Raw genomic sequence first — 27,396 nt, 5'->3', positions numbered from 1 at the left:
GAAACGGGCTTCACACATGTCGGGAATCGAACCCGGGTCTTCGGCGTGACCAGCGAACGCTTTAACCACTAGGCTACCCGACTGCCCCTAGTGTCATCAGGCTCGGAGCAGTCACATCAGGTGAGCATTGATCCATGTCACTAGGGTACAATGACACACTTTACCAGCCAAATCACAGTCAAGAGTTGGTCTTCCTTGGTCAAGGACCAACATTCATAATCAGATCCCATTTCATTTCAGATTTGGGGGACACATTTCGTTCTGTACCTTCTCCATGGACTTCAGTGACATAAATGCAATCAGTACAGACATGCAGAATCTATCTTCCCTATGTTCCAACATTGAATTCTTGGTGTCCGCAATACAAATCCAATCTAGGAATATGATATGCATTTCATGTAGGTTTTCACATTGTGAGCTGCACACATCTGATCTGTGATACAGAGTAGTGATCTCCTCCACCAGAAGATTGTACTGATTTTACTGTGGCTACTGAGGTTTATTTCTATTTTGAAAATACAACCTTAATTTCTTTTGCATCTGTAATGTACATGTGTTTTTGTGTAATTAATTATATTTCAAGTCTAGTCTGGTCTTGTCTGACATTGCAGCCTGAGACACCATGAGAAGGCTGTCAGCACTGCAGCCCGAAAGGCCTATCAGCATGGCGCAGAGGGCACTGCAGCCCGAAAGGCCTATCAGCTTGGAGCAGAGGCACTGCAGCCCGAAAGGCCTATCAGCATGGAGAAGAGGCACTGCAGCCCAAGAAGCCTATTAGCATGGAGCAGAAGCACTGCAGCCCAAAAGGCCTATCAGCATGGAGAAGAGGCACTGCAGCCCCAAAGGCCTATCAGCATGGAGCAGAGGCACTGCAGCCCAAGAAGCCTATCAGCATGGAGAAGAGGCACTGCAGCCCGAAAGGCCTATCAGCATGGAGAAGAGGCACTGCAGCCCAAGAAGCCTATTAGCATGGAGCAGAAGCACTGCAGCCCGAGAAGCCTATCAGCATGGAGCAGAGGCTCTGCAGCCCAAGAAGCCTATCAGCATGGAGAAGAGGTACTGCAGCCCGAAAGGCCTATCAGCGTGGAGCAGAAGCATTGCAGCCCGAGAAGCCTATAAGCATGGAGAAGAGGCACTGCAGCCCGAAAGGCCTATCAGCATGGAGCAGAGACACTGCAGCCCGAAAGGCCTATCAGCATGGAGCAGAAGCACTGCAGCCCGAAAGGCCTATCAGCATGGAGAAGAGGCACTGCAGCCCGAAAGGCCTATCAGCATGAAGCAGAAGCACTGCAGCCCGAGAAGCCTATCAGCATGGAGAAGAGGCAGTGTAGCCCAAAAGGCCTATCAGCATGGAGCAGAGACACTGCAGCCCGAAAGGCCTATCAGCATGGAGCAGAAGCACTGCAGCCCGAAAGCCTATCAGCATGGAGAAGAGGCAGTGTAGCCCAAAAGGCCTATCAGCATGGGGCAGAGACACTGCAGCCCAAAAGGCCTATCAGCATGGAGCAGAAGCACTGCAGCCCGAGAAGCCTATCAGCATGGAGCAGAGACACTGCAGCCTAAGACACCTGTCAGTATGGAACAGAGGCACTGCAGCCCAAGACACCTGCCAGTATGGAGCAGTCACTGCAGCCCAAGACACCTGTCAGTATGGAACAGAGTCACTGCAGCCCAAGAAACCTGATAGAATGGAGTAGTCACTGCAGTTCAAGAAGCCTGTCAGTATGGAACAGAGGCACTGCAGCTCAAGAAACCTGATAGAATGGAGTAGTCACTGCAGTTCAAGAAGCCTGTCAGTATGGAACAGAGGCACTGCAGCCTAAGACACCTGCCAGTATGGAACAGTCACTGCAGTCCAAGACACCTGCCAGTATAGAGCTGAGGCACTGCAGCCCAAGACACCTGCCAGTATGGAACAGTCACTGCAGCCCAAGACACCTGTCAGTATGGAACAGAGTCACTGCAGCCCAAGAAGCCTGTCAGTATGAAGCAGAGTCACTGCAGCCCAAGAAGCCTGTCAGTATGAAGCAGTCACTGCAGCCCAAGAAGCCTGTCAGTATGAAGTAGAGTCACTGCAGCCCAAGAAGCCTGTCAGTATGGAGCAGAGTCACAGCAGCCCAAGAAGCCTGTCAGTATGAAGCAGAGTCACTGCAGCCCAAGAAGCCTGTCAGTATGAAGCAGAGTCACTGCAGCCCAAGAAGCCTGTCAGTATGAAGCAGAGTCACTGCAGCCCAAGAAGCCTGTCAGTATGAAGCAGAGTCACTGCAGCCCAAGAAGCCTGTCAGTATGGAGCAGAGGCACTGTCATATGTGCAGCAATGTCAGTAACTAAACACCTGTGCAGCAAGGTCAGTACCGAAACACTTGTGCCACAAGGTCAGTTCTGAAACGTGTGCTGCAAGGTCAATAATGAAACAATTGTCCAGCAAGGTCAATACCAAAACACTTGTGCAGCAAGGTCAATACTGAAACATTTGCACAGCAAGGAAAATGCTGAAGCACTTGTGTAGCAAGGTCAGAACTGAAACAGTTGAGCAGCTAGGTCAATACTGAAACATTTGTCCAGCAAGGCCAATATTAAAACACTTGTGCTGCAAGGTCAGAACTGAAACAGTTGAGCAGCTAGGTCAATACTGAAACACTTGTCTAGCAAGGTCAGTTCTGAAGCACTTGAGCAGCTTGGTCAATACTGAAACATGAATGCAGCAAGGTCAGTACTGAAACACGTGTGCAGCAAGGTCAGTACTGAAACACTTGTGTATCAATATCAGTTCTGAAACACTTATCCAGCAAGGTCAATACTGGAACATCAATGTCAGTACTGAAATTCTTGTGCAGCTTGGTCAGTACTGAAACATGTATGCAGCAAGGTCAGTACTAAAACACGTGTGCAGCAAGGTCAATACTGAAACACTTGTGCAGCAAGGTCAGTACTGAAACATGTGTGCAGCAAGGTCAGTACTGAAACACTTGTGCAGCTTGGTCAGTACTGAAACACTTGTGCAGCAAGGTCAATACTGAAACACTTGTGCAGCAAGGTCAATACTAAAACACTTGTGCAGCAAGGTCAGTACTGAAACACTTGTGCAGCAAGGTCAGTACTGAAACATGCTGCAAGGTCAATACTGTGATAAGATCAATGTTAAGACATTGTGCAAATATTGAGACACTTTTGTTATAAGGCCAAAACTGAAATATCTGCTGGAAGAACAATAGTGAATGTGTGCAGTAAGATCATTACTGAGACATCTGTAACCAATGGCAATACTTGAAAATCTGTACCTCCAGGTTAATACAGAGGCACAAGCGATGCAAGGCTTTTGTGTGTGTTTGATGCAAATTCCAGCTATATGATGGTGGCAGGTAAATAATTGAGTCTGGATGAGACACAACAATGATAATAGAAACAATCCACATTGTCAACCGTGTCTCCGAGCCCATCCACCTCATCTATTAGTTGCCTCATATGACAAGCATAGTTTACTGGGGATCAGTTTAACCAGGAATCCCCATGGGGTTATTTGAGACATCCCCTGTGCATTGAGGTTAGAACTTAAATACCTGTGGAAGGACAATACAAAGACATGTGGAACAAGGTAAATATTGCCCAAAGAATGTCTTGTTCCACAACGTCAAGGTCAGGTTTCTGGAGCATGGTTCATGGAGTACCTTTATAATTTAATATGATTTTAATGATTTCCCTGTGTATGTACAAGTGTTTCCAGCTTGAAAACAATCTGTGTGCAGTAGAAGAGCACATAACCCATTATTAGTTATATCTGTCTGTCAATGTGATAGGAGCTGTGTGCTTTTGTCTTTCTCCATTTTCTGAGAGGAGCAATAGCACACAATTAAATGATCATTGTGTAAATTTTGTTTTTTAATTAAAATGAATAGGTCTGTATGTTCATTAAGATGTTTAAAATGCTGCAAGTTACTGTTTGCTAGTGGCAGCCTCGCACAAACAGACATGGTCTGCACAGATGGAGACGCCAGTTCAGCCGAGCATAGACAGGACACTAGTGCAGCTCTGCAAAAACTGAGACACCAGTGCAGCTCTGCACAGATGGAGACGCCAGTTCAGCCGAGCATAGACAGGACACTAGTGCAGCTCTGCAAAAACTGAGACACCAGTGCAGCTCTGCACAGATGGAGACGCCAGTTCAGCCGAGCATAGACAGGACACTAGTGCAGCTCTGCAAAAACTGAGACACCAGTGCAGCTCTGCACAGATGGAGACGCCAGTTCAGCCGAGCATAGACAGGACACTAGTGCAGCTCTGCAAAAACTGAGACACCAGTGCAGCTCTGCACAGATGGAGACACCAGTTCAGCCGAGCATAGACAAGACACTAGTGCAGCTCTGCATAAACTGAGAGACCAGTACAGCCCTCCTTAGACTGACACCAGTGACTCCATCCTCAGACTGAGACACCAATGCAGTATTGCAAAGACTGAGACACCAGTGCATCCCTCTTTAGACCTAGACACCAGTGCAGCTCAGCAAAGACAGTGACAACAGTAAAACCTGGTCAGGGGCGAGGTAAAACCAAGAGACATATAATTTGGATATGTAGGTATCTCAAAATGTCTCACAGTCTCAAGATGTCAGGGTTTCCACATGAAAGCACATGGGTATGACCTGGGTGAGGTGTAAAGAGGGTTGAGGGCCGTCCTAACTGCCAACCAATGTGATAGCTGTGGTAACTGTATCGCCTCATCCATTAGTGTATAAGCTCTTCCCCACATAAAGAACAGCTAATAAATAACAATGGATGGATGAGGGTGTATGGTAACCACAGTTAACCTCATATTCAAGAAACCTGTTGAGGTGTCAAAAATAAATGAATGTCAAATAATCAGATAATATATGTATAGTGCATGTATGCAGCAACCAAACTTACCCTCTTGTGTTTGGACTTGCCCTCATGGACAGCCTCCTGAAATGTAAGTTCTAGTTGTAAGATGTGTGATATGGATAACGTTTCCCTTTGCAAATGCAATGTCCACATTAGTGACATCAGTAACAGTCCACATCAACTTCAGGAAGTGTTACAGAGAACATATCTGACAAGATGGATACAATTCAACCAAGAATGCCTTACACTGGCCAGAAGGGGGATTCACCTTTTGATGTAATGACATACAACAGTACCTGATATACATCATAGATCGTCACATGATTTAATTTTCACAAAAAATCTGTGGGTCAACAAATACCTTTGATCATGAAACAACAAATCAGGCATTTTTTAGTGTCTTCTTTGAAATTGCATTGGCATGACACTCAGTAATTTAACAAGGACCCAAAATAGCACTTCAAGCTTTAAATCAGTGACGAATTCAAATGCAGGTGTATCCTCCTAAGGCTTGGTGTATGACATGTCTGCTTGTAACATGGCATGGATAACATCAACATGTACAAAAAGGTGAACTAAAATACATATCTAAGGAACCAACCATCTAACATTCTTTGGGGGAATAGGAGGGGGTGGGGGTGACTGGGATATTTGGTTGACACTGTTTATTGACTTTTTTTCTGGAACTTGAACCACAACACATTATTGTTCAGAACACCCAGAGTGAACAAAACATTTTGGGAGGTAAAACATGAGGCTAGATTATATTTTCCCACCTTTTCTGGAAAAAGTTTTTCCCCAAAAAAATCCCAGGTCCCCCCCCCCCCCAAGAAAATCAAACAGTAGGTCCCTATGTACTTGTTGACAGATGCTGGGAACCTTGGTCTTGGCAGATTCATCTTCTCATCAGTATGGAAAGTCTTCAATCACTGCCTTCATCCCTCTTGACCTCAAATTCACCTTCTTTCCCTTTCCACAACAGGCTTGTCGGAGGAGACGAGAGGTATAACTTCACATCTTTGAATTTACTGCTTGTGAGAGCAGGCCACTACAAACCATACTTATGCATTACCGTGGCTGAGGGACCAGTGAGATTATTATTGTGACAAATTTGGTCTTGCACGCATATGAAAAAAAAAAAATACAGATGAAAAAGTATTTCATTATTTGATTTACAAAAACCTCTTTTACTTACAGCTTAATCAAAGATTAACAATTTTTCAGGCCATCTGGGAAGTCTTATCATGTGTCAAGGCAAATCAAAAGATTAAAATGAGTTCAAATTTTTCATCAATGCTTGATTGGAATGATTACCACACAAAGCTTATGACCACAGGGAGAAGTATAGTTGATCCGTACAAACGAATCAATAAATACTTTAATCTTCATTATATTCATTCAAGTGATCCGTGTAACATGCCAAGTTTACTCCCCCCAAACACAATGGGAGTCCATCTGAAGTTGACCCAGCTGTTACACTGTTAATGTTGTCTCACTGATCTCTCAACATATGCATCACCAAGGTTAATCTAGGATTTCAAAATAAGTGCCCTTGGAAGGCAAATTGTTGAAGAAATCGTAACTTTGTTCAAAATTGGATCCTTCTTAATGTTCTTATTTTCATCATTTTGAGGAATTGGGAAATGTTAAATTCAAATTGCGAATTTTTGCAGACATGAGTGCAGTACTGGGGCTGAATATCGGCCTTAAAGCAGGCCTGGATAAATCACTGCATCGGTCTAGTTCATAGTGACATGCTCTGGGGAATGTTGAGATGATTACCATCCAGAATAGGCAAGCTAAATATGCTCCTTGCAGCAAGTAACACTCCATTGTATCAAGTGTATTAACAGTGAACACGACATGACATGAAACAAGGTAAAAGACATTTGACATACATAATTAGTTACTTGGTTGATGAAGCAGAGTTTTATTGTTCATGACATCACTGACACTCTCCTCTTCTTAGAGGTTGAGAAATTCTGGAGCGACATTCAAATGACTTACACAAATGTAATGTAATCAAAAACATTGTCAAAAATTAAAAGCAGTTTCTCAAATATCAAAGTGAAACAATGCTTCACTTGATAAGACATTCTGATATCCAGTAAGCTTGTAAAAACAGATTTGTCCAAGAAGTTAACATTTCAAAGGTAGACAAATAGACCACCGTCACCTATCATTGGTAAGCATGAAAGTATGGCATCTCAAATCCTACTGAGTTCTATAACACAGGTAACTTCCATGTTCCACTGTGGAGTAATGATAAACGAAACCTAAACATAACATGTATCAGATTTTAATAAATTATAATTGAAGATGGAACTAGGTCAAAATCTCCAAAATAGTGTTGAATTATCAGAAAAATAATCAGGCCATATCCATGTTGACACTATTGTTAACAAGGGTGGCTTTTCGGTTTGGGTCTTTCATGTAATACTGGAAGAGGTTACAAATAGACCTTAGAATGAGTGAGTGAGTATGGTCTTACGCCACTTTTAGCAATATTCCAGCAATATCATGGCAGGGGACACCAGAAATGGGCTTTACACATTGTGCCCACTTGACAAGCAAATGCTTTAACCACAAGGCTTCCCCACCGCCCAACCTCAGAACGAGCGAATAGAGATATCTTTGATTCTGGGGCAAAGCCTGATAAAAAAACCCAGCCCTACATTCACAGAGCATGAAGATTTATTGTGAAGTTTTCAAATTAAAACTAAATATTATCGATTATCCAGTGTATTGTATTTCCCCTCTGTTATGATAAATACCCTAGGCACATTCAACCATAGCTATTGGTGCCAACTCCACATCTTTCATCATGAGCATCCGACAGAAATTCTCTTGCACATGAGTGTAATTTCATTTGATTGCTAATTGCAGCATTGCAGTCTCAGGATGAAGCTATGGTAGGGAATGGGCCCAGGGTATTCATCATGATAGAATGGAGATATTATACTCTGGAAAATTGATAATGGGGTTGCACAAAATATTCTAAAATTAAATTTCAATTTTAGAAATGTATGAATGAATTACACTGTCATGTTTGTCACTAATTATCTAAATGATGCAAATAAACTATGGAAAACATGATTCTCTTTCTATTATCATCCCTGATAACTATTTCACTCAGATCATTGAAAATAACAACCTTAACTGATAAAAAGTGCCCTAATAGTGTTTATGAAATCACACTATTAACTTTTCCAGTACAAAAATCACTGTAAATTGGTGACTTTAATGACATATCATTCACTACACATTATGTTTTATGGAGATGTTTTAATTTTCTAAATTAGATGTCATCATAACCTGTTACAACTTCATATAGAGAGTGAGACTGCTTTAAGCATTGTCTCTGTAATATCAGTAAGAGAAAAGCAGGAAGTGATGACATTTATTATTTTGGTGAAACCCAGGTGTGACGCTGACAAACCTTGAAAAATAAACTGGATAAATCTCGGATTCAAACCCACAGTCATAGGATAGGATGACATTGCTAATATGGAATCAAGGTCCTGATTCCAGGAAATATTAATACACTATCTTCATAATGCAATTAAATAAAGACATTTTGTTACAAAAAACATTTGAAATTAAACTTTGTCATTTTTCTCCACACAATAGAATTCATACATTTACTACATGGTAATAACATCAAAATGTATTTCAACTCTTGATATCTATCACTGTTAGCAGTTAATGCTCATGGTCATACTGATTACGAACCATATCTTCATCAATTGTACTGTTATACATTATACATGCAGCCACAACTGGATTTCAATCATAAAATGTTTGCTTAGAAAATAAAAATGTGGGATTATGAAACAAAACACGAATAACATTGGTAGTAATCAACTATACATCAATCATGGAATGTTAAAGTATTCAAGATTACAACATTACTGTAACATATTCATAACTTAAGTTATGAATGTATATAACTAAGGGAATTATGTAAAAATATTATCTGCTGTTGAACCATTATGGTCACATCATGTTATAGTTGTTGCACTTGATTCGGAGCCAGGAATTCACTGGCCATTCTGAACGTGGATTTTAACAAGTAAAACTGAAGCAACTATAGATCATCATGCCAACTATACATATATAATGTATCAACCATGACATGGTTTAAGTTAGAGTGAGTGAGTGAGTGAGTTGGGTTTAACGCCGCTTTTAACATTATTCCAGTTATATCGCGGAGTGTCTGCTTAATGTGGGAGGAAAGCCCTAAGTGATGCAGATCTCAGACGTTTACCAATTCGGTGAAACCCACGAGCACGGGTATGGTGCTGACAGACCTAGAATCATAATCGGGGCGAACTGGGATTCCACCCATAGTCATAGGTTTCAGGCGTGTGCAAGGGACGCAACTCTTCACAGCGATTCGCGGGACCTTAGACGACTGGGCCACCCGTGCCCCCAGTTTAAGTCAGAGAAAAGACTCGGATCTGTTGATTCCAGGAGTAGAATCAACTTGCTCCTTTGGACAACAGATTTGAGTGAGATCTCCATCACATAATCTATAACCAAAACCAACATGGGTCATGTTGGCACTGTTCTTAACATTACTAGTAATTATAGAGTGTCGATCACAGGAGCATAGGAACAAACTGAATATACGTTTTGTTGTTTATAGTTCAAAATTATGTAATTTATTGTCACATCAATAATCATATGTTTAAGCAGAAGTGGTCACATGTCAAGTGAAGAAGACCTAAATTCCGAGGTTTTGTATTTGTGGACAGTTGTGAAGCTTTGTAAACATTTTCCATACTTTAATTAAACTATTGAGAATGTCTGAAAAAACAGAGTAGTTTACCAAAGTGTATTCAATTTGACCCAATGGACAACATAAACATTTTGTTTCAGACAGAGAAAGATAGACATGCTCAGCCTCAAAACAAAGCTTATATTTGGAGGAAATCGAAGCCCTATAAACAATCTCTTCAGTAACTTGGTCCAGTACTCCAAAGATCCACCCTTTTATCAACAGTTTTCGTCTTTGCTCTCAATCTTGTCTCCTTTTATTCAAAGTATGATAATTACCACATTGAAGAAATCGAATTTCTCACAATAAGGTTTTTTTCTTTTTGCCACATGTTACTGTTGTGCATCTATGTGTCAATTTCAGGGACAACCAAAAAACTTTAATTTGACTCCTATGTTTAATATTTTCAACTTCACTGGGTCCCTGTTTAGAAATGTATTTGGTGGTGCAACATGCTATCAGCTTATTGGTGGGATAAAATAAGAGATCAAATTCTGAATATATTTGTTTTTGCATTTCAACAAAATTTACAGTTGGCAAGCAAAGTAAGTAAAAAAAGTGTGGCCTCAAGAGAATTTGTATTTCATTTCGTACACCAACAACTATGGTCATGTTATTCTCGCATGTTATTTACGGCACATTTTCTATTTCCTCATTCCTACTTATGTTCGTATCCATTATTTACACGTCCGTGCATGCCTAGTCAGCTACGTAACAGCAACTATAAACCATGTCACATGATTGCATCTTCCTCCACGGACTTAGTTTGGTTTTCTTATTCTACTGTAACATGATAGTAGAACCAAAGATTCCTCAATCATGTTAATCCTGTGTCCAATCAAGATCCTCATAGAAAACAACAATCAATTCATTGCAAACTATAAGATCAAACGTAACTATGATGAATTCAATTTTGCAAATCTGACCATTTCCATAGTTAGTCTAACACAGATTATCTGACGGTAAAATTCTTTTATTCATATTAACTGAAATTATATTTCTAGCTTTAAATGTGAGTGTGACCAAAACATGGTTATAATACTGTTTTTATCCAAAACAGAAAAAAAGAATGTTTTACTAATTAACAAAATATGCATAATAAATACATAAGAGATTCATTCATTGACAAGCTTGATTGTATTTTTCATTTGAGAGGTAAGTAAAAGTCTCCACAAGGCACAGTTAAGCCTAACATTACCACAGTCATTCTCAGACAGGAATACCTTACAGCATAACAACCTCAGTATCACAAAGACAAATCGTAGCCATGGTAACACAAAAACAAACAATCAAAAATCTGTAAAAATAAAGCTAAACATTAACCAATCATGCACTTTTGTAATCGATATACATCCAATATTAACAAAAGAATATGAAAACATATTTAATTGCCCATTGATATGAGATAAACAACTGAACTGAAAACGAAATGACCGAGTAGAAAAGCATTGAAACAAGGAGAAAAGATCAATTTTGGCCATCTTCTTCAGGTGTTGACAACTTTGAATGAACCTCCATCATTGAATTTCACTTGGCACTCTCACACTTTCTAAATTCACAAACACATTTCAGACACTTCTGTGAGACTCCTCAACATGGAGTCGTTATTCGTTGTTTCACACATATTTCACCACTTATTCGGTCAAGCACTGACGAATGCCTTCAAGGATTTCTTCATTTACACACAAGGGGACTAACTCACTTGCAATCACAATCGGTATCACTGGTCAGTGAGTAAGCACCAATACAAACTCACACTTCTTCCATCCTGTTGGACATGTGGTTGAAAGTCTGGAGTGTAAAGAGCTCCAGTGATGAAAACAAAATCATTGTAAACTAGTGCCCAAATTCAGAATTTGGCAGGCTTCTTGGAATACTTGCGCTCTTTGGAAGAAGTTAATAAGGCTTGTTCCATGGCCATATTAGCTCACTGACATCCATACATATTTATCTCTGAATAGTCCTGTGTACACATCCCGGCCCCTCATCAGAAAAAGGTTGTAAACACTTATCATTAATTAAAAATATCTTTTTGTAGCTTAACCGTGATGTACAAAGTCTCAGGATAAATTCTGAAAATCAAATTGTGTCACTTTGACAGTAAACAATTTAAACCAAGACTCTAAACCTTTCAAAATTTATCACATTAGATTTGTTCTTTTAAATTGCTGTACAACTTAGACAAAAAGAAATTAAAATTAATATACACTGTAGAAGTCCTGATAAATTCCTCATATGACTTACACAAAATATTCTTAGAACTTAATCATTGCTTTAAGAGCATGTAGTCAATTGATGATAGACTGAGAATCCTTGATGTGCTTACTCCAATACTGAATCAATTAAGCTTATTATCACAATTTCCAAAGAACTAATTACTATACTCTCTTCATCATCTTTGAGGTGAATTAATAGACGTTTCTGCAGCTTCCGTCATCAAGCTTCTCTCCTCTTCTTCCAAACTAGTTTTCTTTTAATGAAAAGTCTTTTCATTAAAGCGACATCCTCTTTTTGTGATGATCCTTGCACAACAGGGCATTCACAATGGTGATCCTCACAGCAGAACAGGGAAGAATTTCTTCTCATTTATATTTTGGATTTCTTTACACTTTGGCATATTTGGCGGATACATAGATTCCAAGACACGGATTATGCTTTCATCTCATCCAATGTTCTTTTTCTCAGTGTTCATTTACATCCCATCTTCAAACACTGATTTAACACATGAGAGTCTCTCCCGTTTAAAGGCAACTTATCAAGTGACACGACTGTCTATATATTTCATCAACTGAGGAGCATACTTTTATATAGACATCTTGACTGGCTCGCTGCCTTATCATGGGATTACAGCTTTATCAACCAAATTACCCTAACCGGGTAAATGATGCGCCATGACTTTACTGGGAAGATCTGGAATAACTTTAGACATCACAGCCTAAAAAAAGCTTCTTCTTCACATAATTGCCGACAGAGGAACGATTTCAAATTTCTTCAAATTTTTCAATAAAGGGCGACTCTATAGTGATAGGACTTCCTTTACCACAGACAATTGGACAAACAGCATTTGACAAACAGCTTTTCCAGGCCGGCAATTAGATGGCCGAATCTTGAGCCAGAAGTGGCTACCTTGATTTGGCGACATCCTTCTGATAAACTCATGAGGGTATGCAAAGCCCCGACTTGAGATGAGCTGTGGCCAGGTGACGTGCACATCTACGATGTTGCGGTGTTGATGCAGTGATGGACCCCCCACCAGGTGGCTGCATGCGTAATATGCTAGCTTGCTCCATCCCCCCTACACTACTCCTATTTGACCCTCCATCACCGATTAGCTCCCATGCCTTGAGCACTCCCTCCTCCTCCATGTGGACTTGACAATACACAACTTCTCCCTAGAATACTCAAAAAGAAGACTGATTAGTAGGCAGCTGCCTGTGCCCCACTCCTGCGCTGACTGTATCCTCCTCCTTGAGAGCGACTCCTGCTAGGAACATACCTCCATAAGCTCTATACTACTAACCTTAGAACCTGACGATGACACGTCAATCTTCCTCCGTTTGGAATCTGAAATAAATTCACAAAGTCACAATGAGTTCTTTATTTGCCATCAGTTATAACCAGTCTTTATGAATTTATCACAAAATGAAGTCACACAGTACAAAACTAGAAATGTGTTTGAATGACATGCCGTCCCCACCTTTCCCTTAATGCCTCAAAATTTTCCCACCAGGTACATGTATCATAAATCATTTTAACTTGACCAAATCAGACAGTTAACATCACACATGCACAATCAGCTAGAACTTCGAAACAGAAAGTCCTATGCCTCTAACTACCTTACTAACAAAGCCAAAAGCATATCTGGTTTAATGACCTTGACCTTCAATCTCAGCCATGAACTGGCTGGAGATCAGGTATAAAAAAAATTCAAAGTTTTTGATGTTAACCTTCAATGTCATTCAATCAAGTGCAAGAACATCACTTGTTGCGTACTACAGTTGAGTAACAAACATGAAGTTGGTATGCCATACCATACTGTCACCACTTTTTGAATGAAACTATTTACAAGTCAGTTAATTTCATGAGTGAATGGCCTACAAAGTGAATGTGACGTCTGACACAATCGTTATAAGTTTCATCAAATCCCATTCATTAACACTGAACTTTGAGTGACCCTGACCATCAATGTCATCCAACGACATGTCCGAAACATTCCCCGGGGTTATACAGGATTTGTATAAGGCATGAAGTCTCCAAGATCTGTCATAAGCAGATGGCTGCAGCTGTGGTGGAGGTCAAATGTAGCAAACACAATTAAACTTCTCCTTGCTTACTGGGGGCTGCTTAATGAGTTGTGACTACTCTAAGTTGCCTGCCTACTTTCCAATCATTGGAAACTGTGGTAGAGTGTCCGCCCGGAGAGCGGAAGGTCCGGGTTGCGATCCCCGGCCACATCATACCAAAAGATGTTAAAAGATGGTACTTGTTGTTACCCTGTCTGGTGCTCAGCATTAAGGGGCAAAAACAAGGACTGGTCGGCTCGGAGTCAGTATACTGTGTCTTCATGTTAAACTGCGGCATGGTATCTCAGTGAGCTAGCACTATAAATCAGTATCAGTCCGGACTAGTACAAGCAGCCCCAAACACACACACGTGCATGCATGTCGCTATATAAGTGCAATAGTCTTGGAAGCGACGTTAAACTCAATTTCACCTCAACTCCAATCATTGGACAGAACATGCAGAAATTGTACCTCTTTCATCGCCATATCGAGGAGAGTTGTCTGTACTATGCCTCAGGGAACTGCCAGTGCTGATAATCCGCTCATCCACTCTCTCTCCAGGCTCCTTGCTCAGGCTACTCCTGGATTCCTCTTTCTCGGACCGATCACCGTCCTCCTTCTCACGCTTCACCTTCGACCCCTTCTCCTCCTTACTCTTCTTCTCACTCTTCTTCTTCTCCGACTTGCCATTCTCCCGAGCTGCCTTAGCCTCTGCACGTTCCTCCTTCGTCATGGACTTGTCCTTGGTCCTCTCCCCAGATTTATCCTTATGTGATTTCTCCTTCACAATCTCCTTGTCCTTGGATGAAGAGGACTTGGAGCTACAGACAGATTTGGGTCATCACATGATATCCATAGTAATTGGGCCAATGAAGAATAAAATATTTAAACGACATGTCTAAATTCAAAACTGACCTAAATCAAGGTCATACACTAACCAGAAACCTGCCATTCAGGACACACAGAAATAACATGTTTCTCACACCAATACTAATTACACATAGGCAAACTTTTGAAAATAGAGATGACATCACTCCTTGGAAGAAGGATAATTTTAACATTGGGCTGGTTTTTCCTACAATTATGGGTAGACACTAACTCATTTTATCTACTAGTTCTTGATGTATACAACTTGAAAGAAGCTAAAGAACATGAAATGAATGTTCTTTAACTTTAAGTAGTATATATAGGAAAAGCATCAACATTTTATCAGTATTACACCGGTAAATAATTTACCCTGTACAAGACAATACATTTACTGACAGCATGAGCAAAAATCCACTCTGTGAAGCCACAGGATTGCCAGTTTAGCCAGCTCGTAAAACATAAGATAGTAGAGACCTATTCTGTACCAGAATCACCACAGGGTTTGAAACTTCAAGTCAGAAACTAACCAAACCTGTTACTCAGAATACACAAAACATTCCCCTCGTGACAAGCCCCACAACTCACCTGGAAGTATCTTTCCCTTCATCTGGGGATTTCTTGTCTGACTTAGATTTTCCATCTTTCTTCTCCTTCTTCTCTGACTTGTCTTTCTTTTCAGGTTTATCTCCCTTTTCTCCGCTCTCCTTACCCTGTTTGATGTCTTTGTTTTCCTTCCCATCTTTCATACCGCCTGTAATAAATCACATCATTGTCATAACTCAAAAGGGTCTGTGAATGTTGTTTTTCCCCAGTCTGTAATATTACACCAGTATTTTGGTTGAATGTAAGATAATTGAGCCTGAATATACAAACAAGTTCTCAATAGTGTGGTCAATGCTCGAAGTGGGAGGAAAGCCAGAAGTGAAGCAGGTCCTGGACATTTACTACTTTGGTGAAACCCACGAGAACAGATATGGTCTTGGCAAAACTAGAAACATAATCAGGTCACATTTGGGACTAAAACCCACGAACGTAGGTTTCTTAGAGACACAACCCTGCAAAGTGATTTGCAGCGCCTTTGACAACTGGACAGCCAGTGTCCCCTGTTCAGCTACACGTGTACGTCAGGCTGGATTTGGCCCCGTGTTGAAGTTCATAAGAGGCTGATAACTTTGCTGCCATTCAGTTTATCAATCAGCAACAAGCAGGTTCATAAATTGGTACTCCTCAGTACTAGTCCAGCCTTAATGATATACTCAGTAAGAAGGGGAGCCATATTGTGGAATAATTATAGTAAGACAAAAAGTGAGCAGGGCTCACTCATACCCCCGACTTTGACTCCAACATATTTTTCAGCTCAAAACATGAAAAAAGCAATATTTTCTCAGAAAATACACTCATCGAAATAAAACTCTGCACTGCACTCTCCTATTGGTATAGAAACTGTACCCCCAATTAGAAAAGAATCCATGCAGTATTTCTTTAGTTACAGGTCGCACAAATGTTGAAGTAAAAAAATATTCTAAGTTCAAAACATGAAAAAAATGATATTTATATTTAGAAAAACAGACATATCAAAATTAAACTTTGCACTGCACCTCTTCTATTAGTAAGGAAACTGTTCCCTAAATTTGAAAAGAATCCACGGATTAGTTTTCAAGTCATAGGTCACACAATTTTAAGTAATTAAATTCTAAGTAAAAAAAAAAGAAAAGAAAAAAAGCTCTATAAAATCCAAATATTGAAATCAAACTTGGCACTGCACCGCTTCTATATAAGTTTGAAAAACATGTATGTAGTAGTTTTCAAATGATAGGTCACCCATAAAAATGTTCTCAGGACAGACGGACAGAATTCCTTGGTATAACTATATACCCCCGCCCTTTTAGGTCTGGGGTATAACAATTAATGTATAAAGCACCTGGCTTGCTGACATGCTGATCGTTATACCCCCTTGTATTAATATACTGAGACACTGTGAAAAACGCATAATGAACTTAATCCAAATCAGAAAGGATGTGTTATTGTGCACAAGTCCATCTCCAAAAACATCAAATGGGATCTAAACCAGTACAATAACATTGTTATGTATGATTATCTCATGCCTAAATACCTAGGACAATTTAATGGATTTTTGTGGTCATTTTGCCAAATATTACAAAAAGTTGAATATGCGTTTTCAGTGTCTCAGTATAGTAATGTTACCAAATCAGCAGATCCAGTGATCGAAAGGTAGAATGTGTGGGGTAACTATTTTCATAGCTGTTACCAAATCATTAAAAACAATGACCAATGTTTGAATGTGTCGTGTCTGTAACCATACCAAATAAGCACATCCAGTTACCAAAAGGTTAGAATGTGTTGTCTTGGTAACCTACCATTTGATTCCCGTTTCTTTGCATCCTTAGCAACATCTGTCCTCATCCCTGAGCCATTGGCTGCTGCTGCTTGGGCAGCCTTTTTCTGAAGAAAATGAGAAGACATCAGTTTTTGTACGTCGCACAATAAATAAACACCAACAATTCAATGACTACCACAAGTATTCATCTTTCAGTTTCAAACATAGTGTTGCTTATGCTATCTGAAATATTTTCTGGGTTTTGAGCTGGTACTTTTTTAAATGTTTATACTGACAAATGACATCTTTATATTATCTTAAAAGAGGTATTAATGACAAAACTCATGCAAATGAGATGAGTGAGGGAATGCGATTTTATGTTGTTTTTTTATTAAGTTTGCTGTATTGCCATCATCCACAAAATTCATGTATCAAGTGAAAGTGAAATTTGGTCTTCTGCAATAACTAGAGACTGAGACAGAGACAGACTGAGACTGAGATCTGTTGATCATCTCAACCATGTCAATTATTCAAATCTCTCCATGTGTACAAGTATAATGACTCACAGCTTCAACATCTTTGATATGGAATCGAGTCTCTGGCATCCATTGCTGCTTCTTACTTTTCAGTTGACCAGAATACCTGTTAAATGAAAATCATGCCTGTTCATCAATCCTTGAAATAAGAGAAAACTACACATTTTTTTCACAAACCTGTTTGCACATTCCCATTGGAGAAAGACGACTATTATGTACAAACAAAAACAGCATAGATAATGACATCTTCCCGAGGCAAGGGAGTTAACCGATATTAAAAGTCCATTTTCCACCCTTGCCGAACAAGGCTGGTATTATGGAGTTACATTATGGCCGGACTATTGAGTCTGTGCAGTCATAATACTGACTGAGCCGACCAGTCCTTGTTTTATCCCCTTAATGTTGAACACTAGGCAGGATAAAAAGTGCATCTTTTAACATCTTTTGGTGAGACACGTCCAGAGATGGAACCACTGATCTTCCACTCTCCGGCCAGTTATTCTATCCACAAGACCTATCTACTAAGTCACACAATACCTACCCCATGGCTAATGCATATATGTCTGGTCTCTTGTCCTTCTCATCCTTGCTGAGGCGATCGACTCGCCGCTCCAAAGCCTGGCCAAACTGCATGATGCGAGGGTAGTGAGGTAGAATCTGAAAACACAAACATAACTCAAGCACTTTTCTTCCTTGAACTAAAAAGCAATAATAACAAAATATTTTGTGAAACATGTATATCTCATCCAGTGACCTGACAAAAGTTGATAATATTTAGAGTGTGTTGAATTAATGATTGATATTAATTTTAAAGGAGCTATTCCTATTATTTTACAAGACAAAAAATAATCAGTTACCGAGTGAAGTGAACATATAGCTATATTTTGTTCTGTTATCTTTGGCTGCTTGTTTCATTACTTTTTCCAACCATATAAACTATCAAATAGGGCCTCACCTTTGTCAGGATAATGAGAGCATTCCTGATCTGGATGTAGTTTTGGGATTCCAGACAAGCAACCATTGCCTGACAATACAATCATATTCAAATACAGTAGGCATAACAACAAGAGTCATCAAAAGATGACAAATCCCCCCCGGCCCCAACAAGTTCCAAAGAGCAAATCACCTGAAGTCCAACTCGATGAGAGAATTTCTAATCTGTCTGTCCATATACAAGAGTAGATTTTGAGCTATGAAGACAATACTATGGAATAGGGATTCAGAACTTTGAATTTCTATGTCAGTCAAAATCAAACTTGTTGCCATGGAAACAGATATATATAAATTCTAAAAATCCCTAAATAGCAAAAGGCACCAGTTGATAACCTGGTCTTTTTGTGTGCAGTTTCAAGAAAGAATACCTTTTAGTTTTAGATATATGGTCCAGACAAACACAACACTATGAACAGAGTCAAAGTCAAACTTGTTGCCATGGAAACAGGAAAAACAGGTTTTCAAGTTCTGCCCCGGAAAAGGAAATAATTATAGATGGACTGACAGACAGGCTGGCTGATCGCCATATCCCCCCGCATTATATGCTGTGGGGATAAAAATTATTACTTGACTATCCAAACTCAAAGACTAACACAAAGACTATGGAAGAACATAAACCAAAGGATTCAAACTAGCATATCTTTCAAATTTGAATACATGTTGAAACAATGCCATGCAACATCAATGCAAATCTTTATTTGCCTTCTTGAGTGTAATTCTTTTGACAGGATTTCTTTGAACATGCTTAAGGATATATTTTTAACAGTAGTGGGGGGGGGGGGGGGGGGGGGGGCAGGTCAAAAATTCAATGTAGGATAAACAAACTTCATTCCTTAAATGTTGAGAAATCGAGATTTATATCTGCCATGCTTCTGAAATGCCCCCAAGAGATTCCATGACCCACCTTTGTAAGTCTGAAATGCCACTTGTGACACACATGTCTGTAGTTCTCGAAGTCCAACCCGTCGGCCTTGTTGCTGTTCTCCTTATCCTTGGTTGCCTTCCTGAACACGGTCACAAACCCAGGGTACCCAAAACATTCCTACAGAAAACAACACCATTGATACATAAGTTTCATATTGTCAGGGGGCGGTTGGGTAGCCTAGTGGTCAAAGTGTTTGCTCATCACGTTAAAGATCGGGGTTTGATCCCTCATGGGTACAATTTGTGAAGCCCACTCCTGGTGTCCCCCGCCGTGATATTGCTTGAATATTGAGAAAAGCGGCGTAAAACAATACACACTCACTCTGTCAAATCATTTGAACAAGACCAAGCACAACAGCTTTACCCTTTTCAGTCAACACATTTGTTTGGGATATTTCCCAATACTTGGTATCCCATTTTCATTTTTACTTTATCTGGGTTGTTTATTCACTGTACAATACAGCAGTCATTACCATTCAGACAACAAGATCACAGCCTGTCAATAATGAAGCCTTTATCAGACAAACCAGTGATGAATATTATGAGCAATGTCTCAACCAAGTCAATAACCAACAACCCGATCCTTAAGTTAACTCTCACATTATATTTGTTTTTGTTTAACACCGCATTCAGCATTATGCCAGCTATACAACAGAGATAACATTCGCGTCTGTACCAGACAATCCAGTGATCAATGTTGTGAGCAATAATCCACATCAATGGGGTTCAATGACACGCAATCAACCACGTCACCAAGCAGCCTGACCACTGGATCCATTTGGTTGCTCTTTCGACCAGCACAGGCTGCTGGGGATCAACTCTACCCCGAGAGTTCTATGATTGTTCATTAAAATTCTATGCTTCACCTCTTACGATAAACATTTGTTGTTTGGATTAAAATTCTAACCCTGGATCCCACAGGCAATATTATCATGTAGCCATTTTGATATGTTCAAACCACGTTGCTAAAAAATATCCATTAACACACCAAAATAACTTTAAATGAACAAGAACTATGGAATCGAAACACCCTTACCCTTGAAAATCAGCAAACATTTTCTGCCATTATTTTGCTGGTAGCAAAACATGTTCAGATGTCATTGCTGATAAGGTTACGGCTAATTCAAAACCTGTATTTAAACCTGAATATTTTATTGACACAAAGTAACTGTATATTTCACAATTAATTAGAAGCTAAGTAGACAGCAAGAATTTTGATAATTCAGGAAATAGCTGTGTTATACATGTCATATTTTGACACCTCTATCACAAATAGAGTTAATAGTACATCCTGACCTTTTCAAAGATGGCACTATCGCTATGCCATTTCATGATGGTGTCGAGCGCTGCACAGAGGAAACGGCCATACCGACTAGCTTCATTTTCCGTACAGCTGGTCACAGTATAGGTAATATCACAGAAGATCTAAAACACAAGACACAATATCTGTGTTGAACACCCAGATAGCATACAACAATATTGTACTTGAAAATAGGGAAACCATGATAGTCTCGAATAACATTCATCATGAATTAATGTTCATTGGCATTTAACTGACAATTTCACTGTAATCAACACAAAGCTGGTCTCCTAGCATGCCTAGGACACATTGAGTAATTATAAAAGTTTTTACAAAAGTTCTGAATATCAATTTGATTGTTGTTTAACATCATTCTCCACAATATTACAATCATGTGACTGTGGCCAGTAAATTATCAAGACTGGGACAGAAAATCCAGTGATATTATGAGCACCAATCCACGACGTCATGGTACGATGACATGCAATCAACAAAGTCACACAGCCTGACCACCCAATCTGTTTGGTTGCTTTTTACAACCAGTACAGGTTGCTGGGGATCTATTCTAACCCTGAATCACTACAAGGTCACCTCATTCGACTAGCATAGGTTGCTGGGATTCTATTCTAACCCTGAATCCCCTAGGGCTGGGAAGGGTTCTGAAGTAAACATACTCTCTACAAAGTGAACAACATAAGTTCAAATCTTACAACCAGCAGAGGTTGCTGGGGATCTATTCTAACCCTGAATCCCCTAGGGCTGGGAAGGGTTCTGAAGTAAACATACTCTGTACAAAGTGAACAACATAAGTTCAAATCTTACAACCAGCAGAGGTTGCTGGGGATCTATTCTAACCCTGAATCTCCTAGGGCTGGGAAGGGTTCTGAAGTAAACATACTCTGTACAAAGTGAACAACATAAGTTCAAATCTTACAACCAGCATAGGTTGCTGGGGATCTATTCTAACCCTGATTCCCCTAGGGCTGGGAAGGGTTCTGAAGTAAACATACTCTGTACAAAGTGAACAACATAAGTTCAAATCTTACAACCAGCAGATGTTGCTGGGGATCTATTCTAATCCTGAATCCCCTAGGGCTGGGAAGGGCTCTGAAGTTTGCTTCTACAAAGGGAACAACAGAAGTTTAAATCTGTGTCTTACTCTATCATAGCAGATGAGTGTTGAGAAGTGAGGTGTTTTCAGCTCATGCAGCACATGTATGAACTTGGCACAGAAGACGGCATCACTGGCCGTGAAGCAACATCGGGGAAAGATGCACAACTGGAGGACCTCTGTGATCGCCTCACTCTTGGAACCTGCAATGCACAGAAAGATCGGGAAATGGTGATGTCCACACAGCTAACGAATTATTTGTATCTGGCGTGCATATGTTTTTTTTCATGCCTCACTCATGTACCCATGTGTGGAATCGTTTTGATCACAACGTTACCCCACTGCCCCAATTTGTATCCAGGATACAAACTCAGTGAATGCATAGCATATAAAATCTCTTTACATTTTAAAACTGCTGTGACACATCATCATGCATATTGAGCATGAGTGAGTGAGTGAGTGACTCTACTTAATGTGGGAGGAAAGCCGGAAGTGATGCAGGTCTCAGACGTTTACCACTTCGGTGAGACCCACGAGCACGGGTATGGTGCTGACAAACCTAGAAATATAATCGGGGCGAACCGGGATTCAAACCCACAATCGTAGATTTCTGGCGTGCCCAAGGGACGCAACTCTGCACAGCGAATTGCGGTGCCTAAGACGACTTGGCCACCCGTGCCCCCCAAATTGAGTATGAACAAAAGATACGGTCAATGGCTTATGCCATAAATACTTCCCTAACAAGATTGAACTAATCTTTGATGCTTGATTTGGTTCCTGCACCAGCAATGGATAGTTTGAATCTATTTGAATCTAGGGACCCACTAAATCTCTAACTAACATCAGGGTTATGAAAAGGACCCTTTGACGTTCATGGTTAATTTCAATGACTGTAATGTGTAGCATAATATACTACAAAACAAAATTTAATATGAAAGGATCAGATGTTTCTTAACGTCTCCTTAGTGGTATTATTTCCTTCTATCCAATGTCTGCAGTAGTTGTGACCATGTGCTGAAGGGGATATAGGTGAAGTTGGTGAATGAGGCATACCTTCGCGTGACAGGAACCAGTGATCACGTTCATGTTGGAGTCGAGCCATAACTCGATTGACATGTTCGTTCTGCTTCTTCTCCTCCTCCTTAAGTTTCTCCATCAGGTTGTTACAACGTTCCTTCTCCTTCTTCTTCTTGCTCTGGGGCTGCAAGGAGCAATGGGATGTCAAGATAAAGGGTACGGCAACAGGATAAATAAAATGACTATTCCGCAGTATGAACATGGACCTTTCCTGTTCAAGGTCTATGGCATATATCATACCAGGGTCTCCTTCATTCAAAAAGACTACGCTTTTGTTTGCACTTTTGAGGCATACTATTTATACTTCATGCAAAGTTTGAGCCTCAAAGGCCTTGTAATTTTTGTTTGTGAAATATGATAAAGTTTTACAAACCTGTAGAGGTTATGAATTCTCTGATGAAATCCTCCTTGGGGCACTTATTGCATTTTCCTTGCTCAAGAAAATCTACATGACATAGTTGTAACCATTTTCCTTAATAAAAAATGTTACCACACAAAAAACTTCGTTTTTGTATGATATACGACCACACTTACGGGGCCTCACCCCCAACGGCGCCTCACACCAGGGGGAGCAACTCTCACCCAAATCACTTTCCATATGTCAAATGCTGACGGAATGTGGGGAGGTGGGTGGCCGTGCCCCAAGGAGGATTTCATCAGAGAATTCATAACCTCTACAGGTTTGTAAAATTCTCTTTCTGATTAAATCCTCCTTGGGGCACTTATTGCATCAAGACAGACTCCCAAAGATAATCTAGGAAGTGGCATCCGTCAGCAACAGGCGTAAATAAATACATCGTATTTGATTATTCAACAGAATAAAATATTGAGTTCAATAAATGGAACCAACCTTATCGTGAGGCACCACCGTCGAAAGGCGGGGGCTAGAGACAGGGCGTGGTCGACCATATATTATGATAAAGCCTGTTTTTGCGGCTTGTCATAAGTTGAGAACTCGAAACACCTCCCACCCCCCCACACTTTTTTTGAACAAGTGATATAAGGGCGTAGATCACGAGAGACCATAACCAGCGCTGAGCTAGGCCAGAGGGTCCCCGAGGATCGAAGGAGTGCGTGCGCAAAATACGAGTATTATCGAGTAGTAAGGACTGATATTTATCGACCGCAGAAGATAAAATCCGGACCATTACTGAGCAGTATAACCGGAAGACTGTCTAAAATCTCGAATGCTCAATCAGCTAGAGATTAGAACTTTGCCCAGTTCGGAGAACTGACTGACCAAACCGAGTACGCTCGCTTGAGTGTTTGTCGAGTTGGTAAGGTTTGATGAATCGTGCTCGGCTGGCTCCAAATAGCCGCGGAGCAGATCTGCTCAATGGGCAGAGCCGCGGCGTACGCTTTTGACGCAGCCACTGCTCTAACCTAATGAGCCTTCAACCTGGCAGGGGGGTCCCTGCCTGTAAGCGTATATGCTGTACAAATGGTTGAAACTATCCACCTCGAGATAGATTGTTTACTCACAGGTGAGCCAACCTTCCTACCGCAGTAACAGCAAAATAGTTGGTTATCCTTACGGACACCCATATTTCTGCTGATATAGGCCTTGAGAGTCGTGCGGACATCCAAGACATGAGCATGTCTTGCAGTGGTCCCCGACGAGGAAGGCTGTGAAAGAGCAGGTAGCTCAATAGGAGCCGTTCACGTGGAATCGTGTGCGACCCTAGGACGGTAATAGTCCGGTAGACGAAAACTGACTGTCCCGGTGATATTTATCGACCCCATGGAAGACAGTTATTTTGGGATCGGCTGACATAACACGAATGTCGCCTACCCGTCTGCCGGACGTTACCACCACAAGGAACGCCGTCTCCCAGCTCAACAGCTGAAGAGAGAGAGACGACAGATCCCGAAAGGAAGGACCGGACAGCCAATCGAGAATGATTGACAAGTCCCAAGGGGGACTGATCCGCCGGACTGGCGGTCGGATCCTGTCCACACCTGCTAAAAAGCGCTGCACTAATGGGTGTGCACCCAGAAGTGCCCCGTCGACAGGGACGTGAAAAGCTGCGATAGCTGTAGCGTACTCTCTGACTGTTGATGCGGCCAGGCCGTCATCTAGTCGCGACTGGAGAAACTCAAGCACGGATACGAGATCTGCAGAAAAAAGATCTGCAATCCCTCTATCGACACACCAGGGCGCATAGCAGGCCTATCTATCGTACTGAACGTTTGTCGAATCCCTCCGCGAAGCCAGTATTGTGTCTGCAACTCGTGCAGGAATACCGCTCTTCTGGAGGCGATTACTGACAGTGGCCAAGCCACCCATTGAATCCTGAGATTCGGGTGGAGGGCCCCGTTCTGGGATAGGAGGTCCGGTCGTAAAGGTAATATAACAGGAGGCTGAGCCAGAAACCTGAGTATTACTGGAAACCCACTCTGCGCCGACTAAAGAGGTGCCAGGAGCACAATTAGTTGCGCAGGCTGAGTGCCTAGCTGAGACAGGACCTTGGAAATCAGAGGTACTGGGGAGAATGCCCACAGAACTGTCCGTCCAATCTAGCTGAAAGGCGTCCGGTGCCACCGACCTCGGGTCGTGGACTCGGGAGCAGAACGTTGGTGTCTGGTTATTTAACCCAGACGCAAACAGATCCACCTGTAACGACCTGTATAACAGGGAGAAAATCCCGAATATCCCCGGGTCGAGCCTCCACTCGTGAGGAGCGAGGATCCGGCAAGACAGAGCGTCCGCACGGACGTTGTCCACCCCCGGGAGATAAACAGGTAGCACCCTGATATCGTGAGAGTCGCACTATAGTAGGAACTGCCACGTCTTTCGTCGAAGCGACGGAGACGCCGTTCCCCCCTGCTTCCGGATGTAAGTCATCGCCGTTTGGTTGTCCATCTCTAGACGAACCACTTGGCCACGAAGCAGATCCGGGAAGCGTTGGAACACCAACCTGACCGCTCTCAGTTCTAGCACATTGATATGCAGTTTGATCTCCTGCTGGGACCATAGTCCCGAGGCAGTGTGATCATTCAGAACGCCTCCCCAGCCGGAGAGTGACGCGTCTGTTTGAACTGTGAGAGACGGAACGGGAGTGATTCCCGACCTCGGTCCACCACTGGAGGTGTGTAATGAGCCACTACGGAGTCTCGAGCACAGTCTCGAGATCTTCCGAGTTCGCCCAAAGTCGACGGAGCGCTTGTTGAATGGGACTCATTCTCAAGTGCGCCCGCCAGACCAAATCCACTGTCGCCGCCATGTTGTCCAGTAACTGGAGCCATGTACGAGCCATGTACGAGCAGTGTGACTTGCGCTTAAGGGACTTGATATCTTGTTACAGAGATACACGTCCTCTCACCGTGTTGAAATTAGCCACTAGGAAGACTAGATTCTGAGTGGGGCTCAGATCTGACTTCTTGAGATTGAGATTGTTGTGTAGCTATCTGACTCAGGGTTTGCAATAGAGCTCTTAGTAACCAGTCGTCGAGGTACGGATGGCAGAACCGACCTTTTGACCTGGCCACTTGGGCTTGGTGAACACCCTCGGGGCCGTGGAGATCCCGAATGGTAGAACCCTGAACTGATAACACCTCCCGTCGAAAGAAAACGTCAGGTATTTCTTGAACTTGGGGTGTATTGGTATGTGGAGATAGGCGTATTTTAAGTCTATTGACGTTAGCCATTCTCCTGTCTCGACAGTTGAGATCACTGTTTGGTGACTAGGAAACAAGTAGAGTAGAAGCCCTCGCTTTCCTGTCCCTCGGGACCAGGTTCGATCGCAGCTTTCATAAGAAGTGCGTCGACCTCGGCACGGAGGAATTCCGTCTTCTCTCGGGTAGCAGGCACCGGAGTGTGCTTTATCCCGGAAAAGTGGAGGAGCGGATGAGTTTTCCACCGAGGCAAATGGCCATCCCTTAAAATGAACGGGGTCCGGGGATTGTGATGTAACTGTCTCCCATTCCTTCAGGAATAGAGCCAGTCGGCCGCCTACGGGGACATCCGGCTGGAGGCAGTGGACCCCGTCTGTCGGCAGTTCGATAACTTGCGACTGTGGGTTCACCCGGGGCTCTTCGGGCGCTAATGGGAACCCATCGTTCCCAGCCCCGGGAAAAAGCTGTTGGCCTCGACCAGCTGCCTTGCCCCGGCCCGTGCCTCTCTTGCTCCTCCCGGCGCCCTTATACCTGAAGGAAGCGGCGGCTTCCAAGCAGGTGTGGACGTCTGACCCATGCGTTAGCGTAGGAGGGGACAATTGGAGAGGCCCGCTTACGCGGTTTTAATGATGGAAGTATACAATTGAGCAGCCTCTCGGACCACCTGCTGAGCCCCAGGGAAGAGGGTGGCACCCTCTTATACGGCAAAGCAAGT

General features: G+C 41.8%; 1 protein-coding gene across 1 annotated transcript in view; it reads right to left on the bottom strand.

Moving 5' to 3' along the window:
- The window catches only part of LOC124132653 (THO complex subunit 2-like), a 69,664-nt gene that overhangs the window by 14,269 nt on the left and 27,999 nt on the right, over positions 1–27,396 (bottom strand). Inside the window, exons 24-35 of the mRNA XM_048387450.1 lie at positions 23,043–23,190; positions 22,038–22,192; positions 20,875–21,003; positions 19,559–19,696; positions 18,617–18,685; positions 18,203–18,318; positions 17,692–17,767; positions 17,166–17,250; positions 15,373–15,538; positions 14,392–14,741; positions 13,158–13,201; positions 4,903–4,938 (exon numbers count right to left, since the gene is read on the bottom strand). Coding sequence (XP_048243407.1) covers positions 4,903–4,938; positions 13,158–13,201; positions 14,392–14,741; positions 15,373–15,538; positions 17,166–17,250; positions 17,692–17,767; positions 18,203–18,318; positions 18,617–18,685; positions 19,559–19,696; positions 20,875–21,003; positions 22,038–22,192; positions 23,043–23,190 — 1,512 coding nt within the window. The remainder of the gene's footprint in view (positions 1–4,902; positions 4,939–13,157; positions 13,202–14,391; positions 14,742–15,372; positions 15,539–17,165; positions 17,251–17,691; positions 17,768–18,202; positions 18,319–18,616; positions 18,686–19,558; positions 19,697–20,874; positions 21,004–22,037; positions 22,193–23,042; positions 23,191–27,396) is intronic.

The sequence above is a fragment of the Haliotis rufescens genome, unplaced genomic scaffold, assembly GCF_023055435.1.
Source record: "Haliotis rufescens isolate VD_foot unplaced genomic scaffold, xgHalRufe1.0.p SCAF_7, whole genome shotgun sequence".
NCBI classification, from domain to species: domain Eukaryota; kingdom Metazoa; phylum Mollusca; class Gastropoda; order Lepetellida; family Haliotidae; genus Haliotis; species Haliotis rufescens.
Note: the sequence above shows the minus strand (reverse complement) of the source record. Positions and strands in the feature narration are given on the sequence as shown.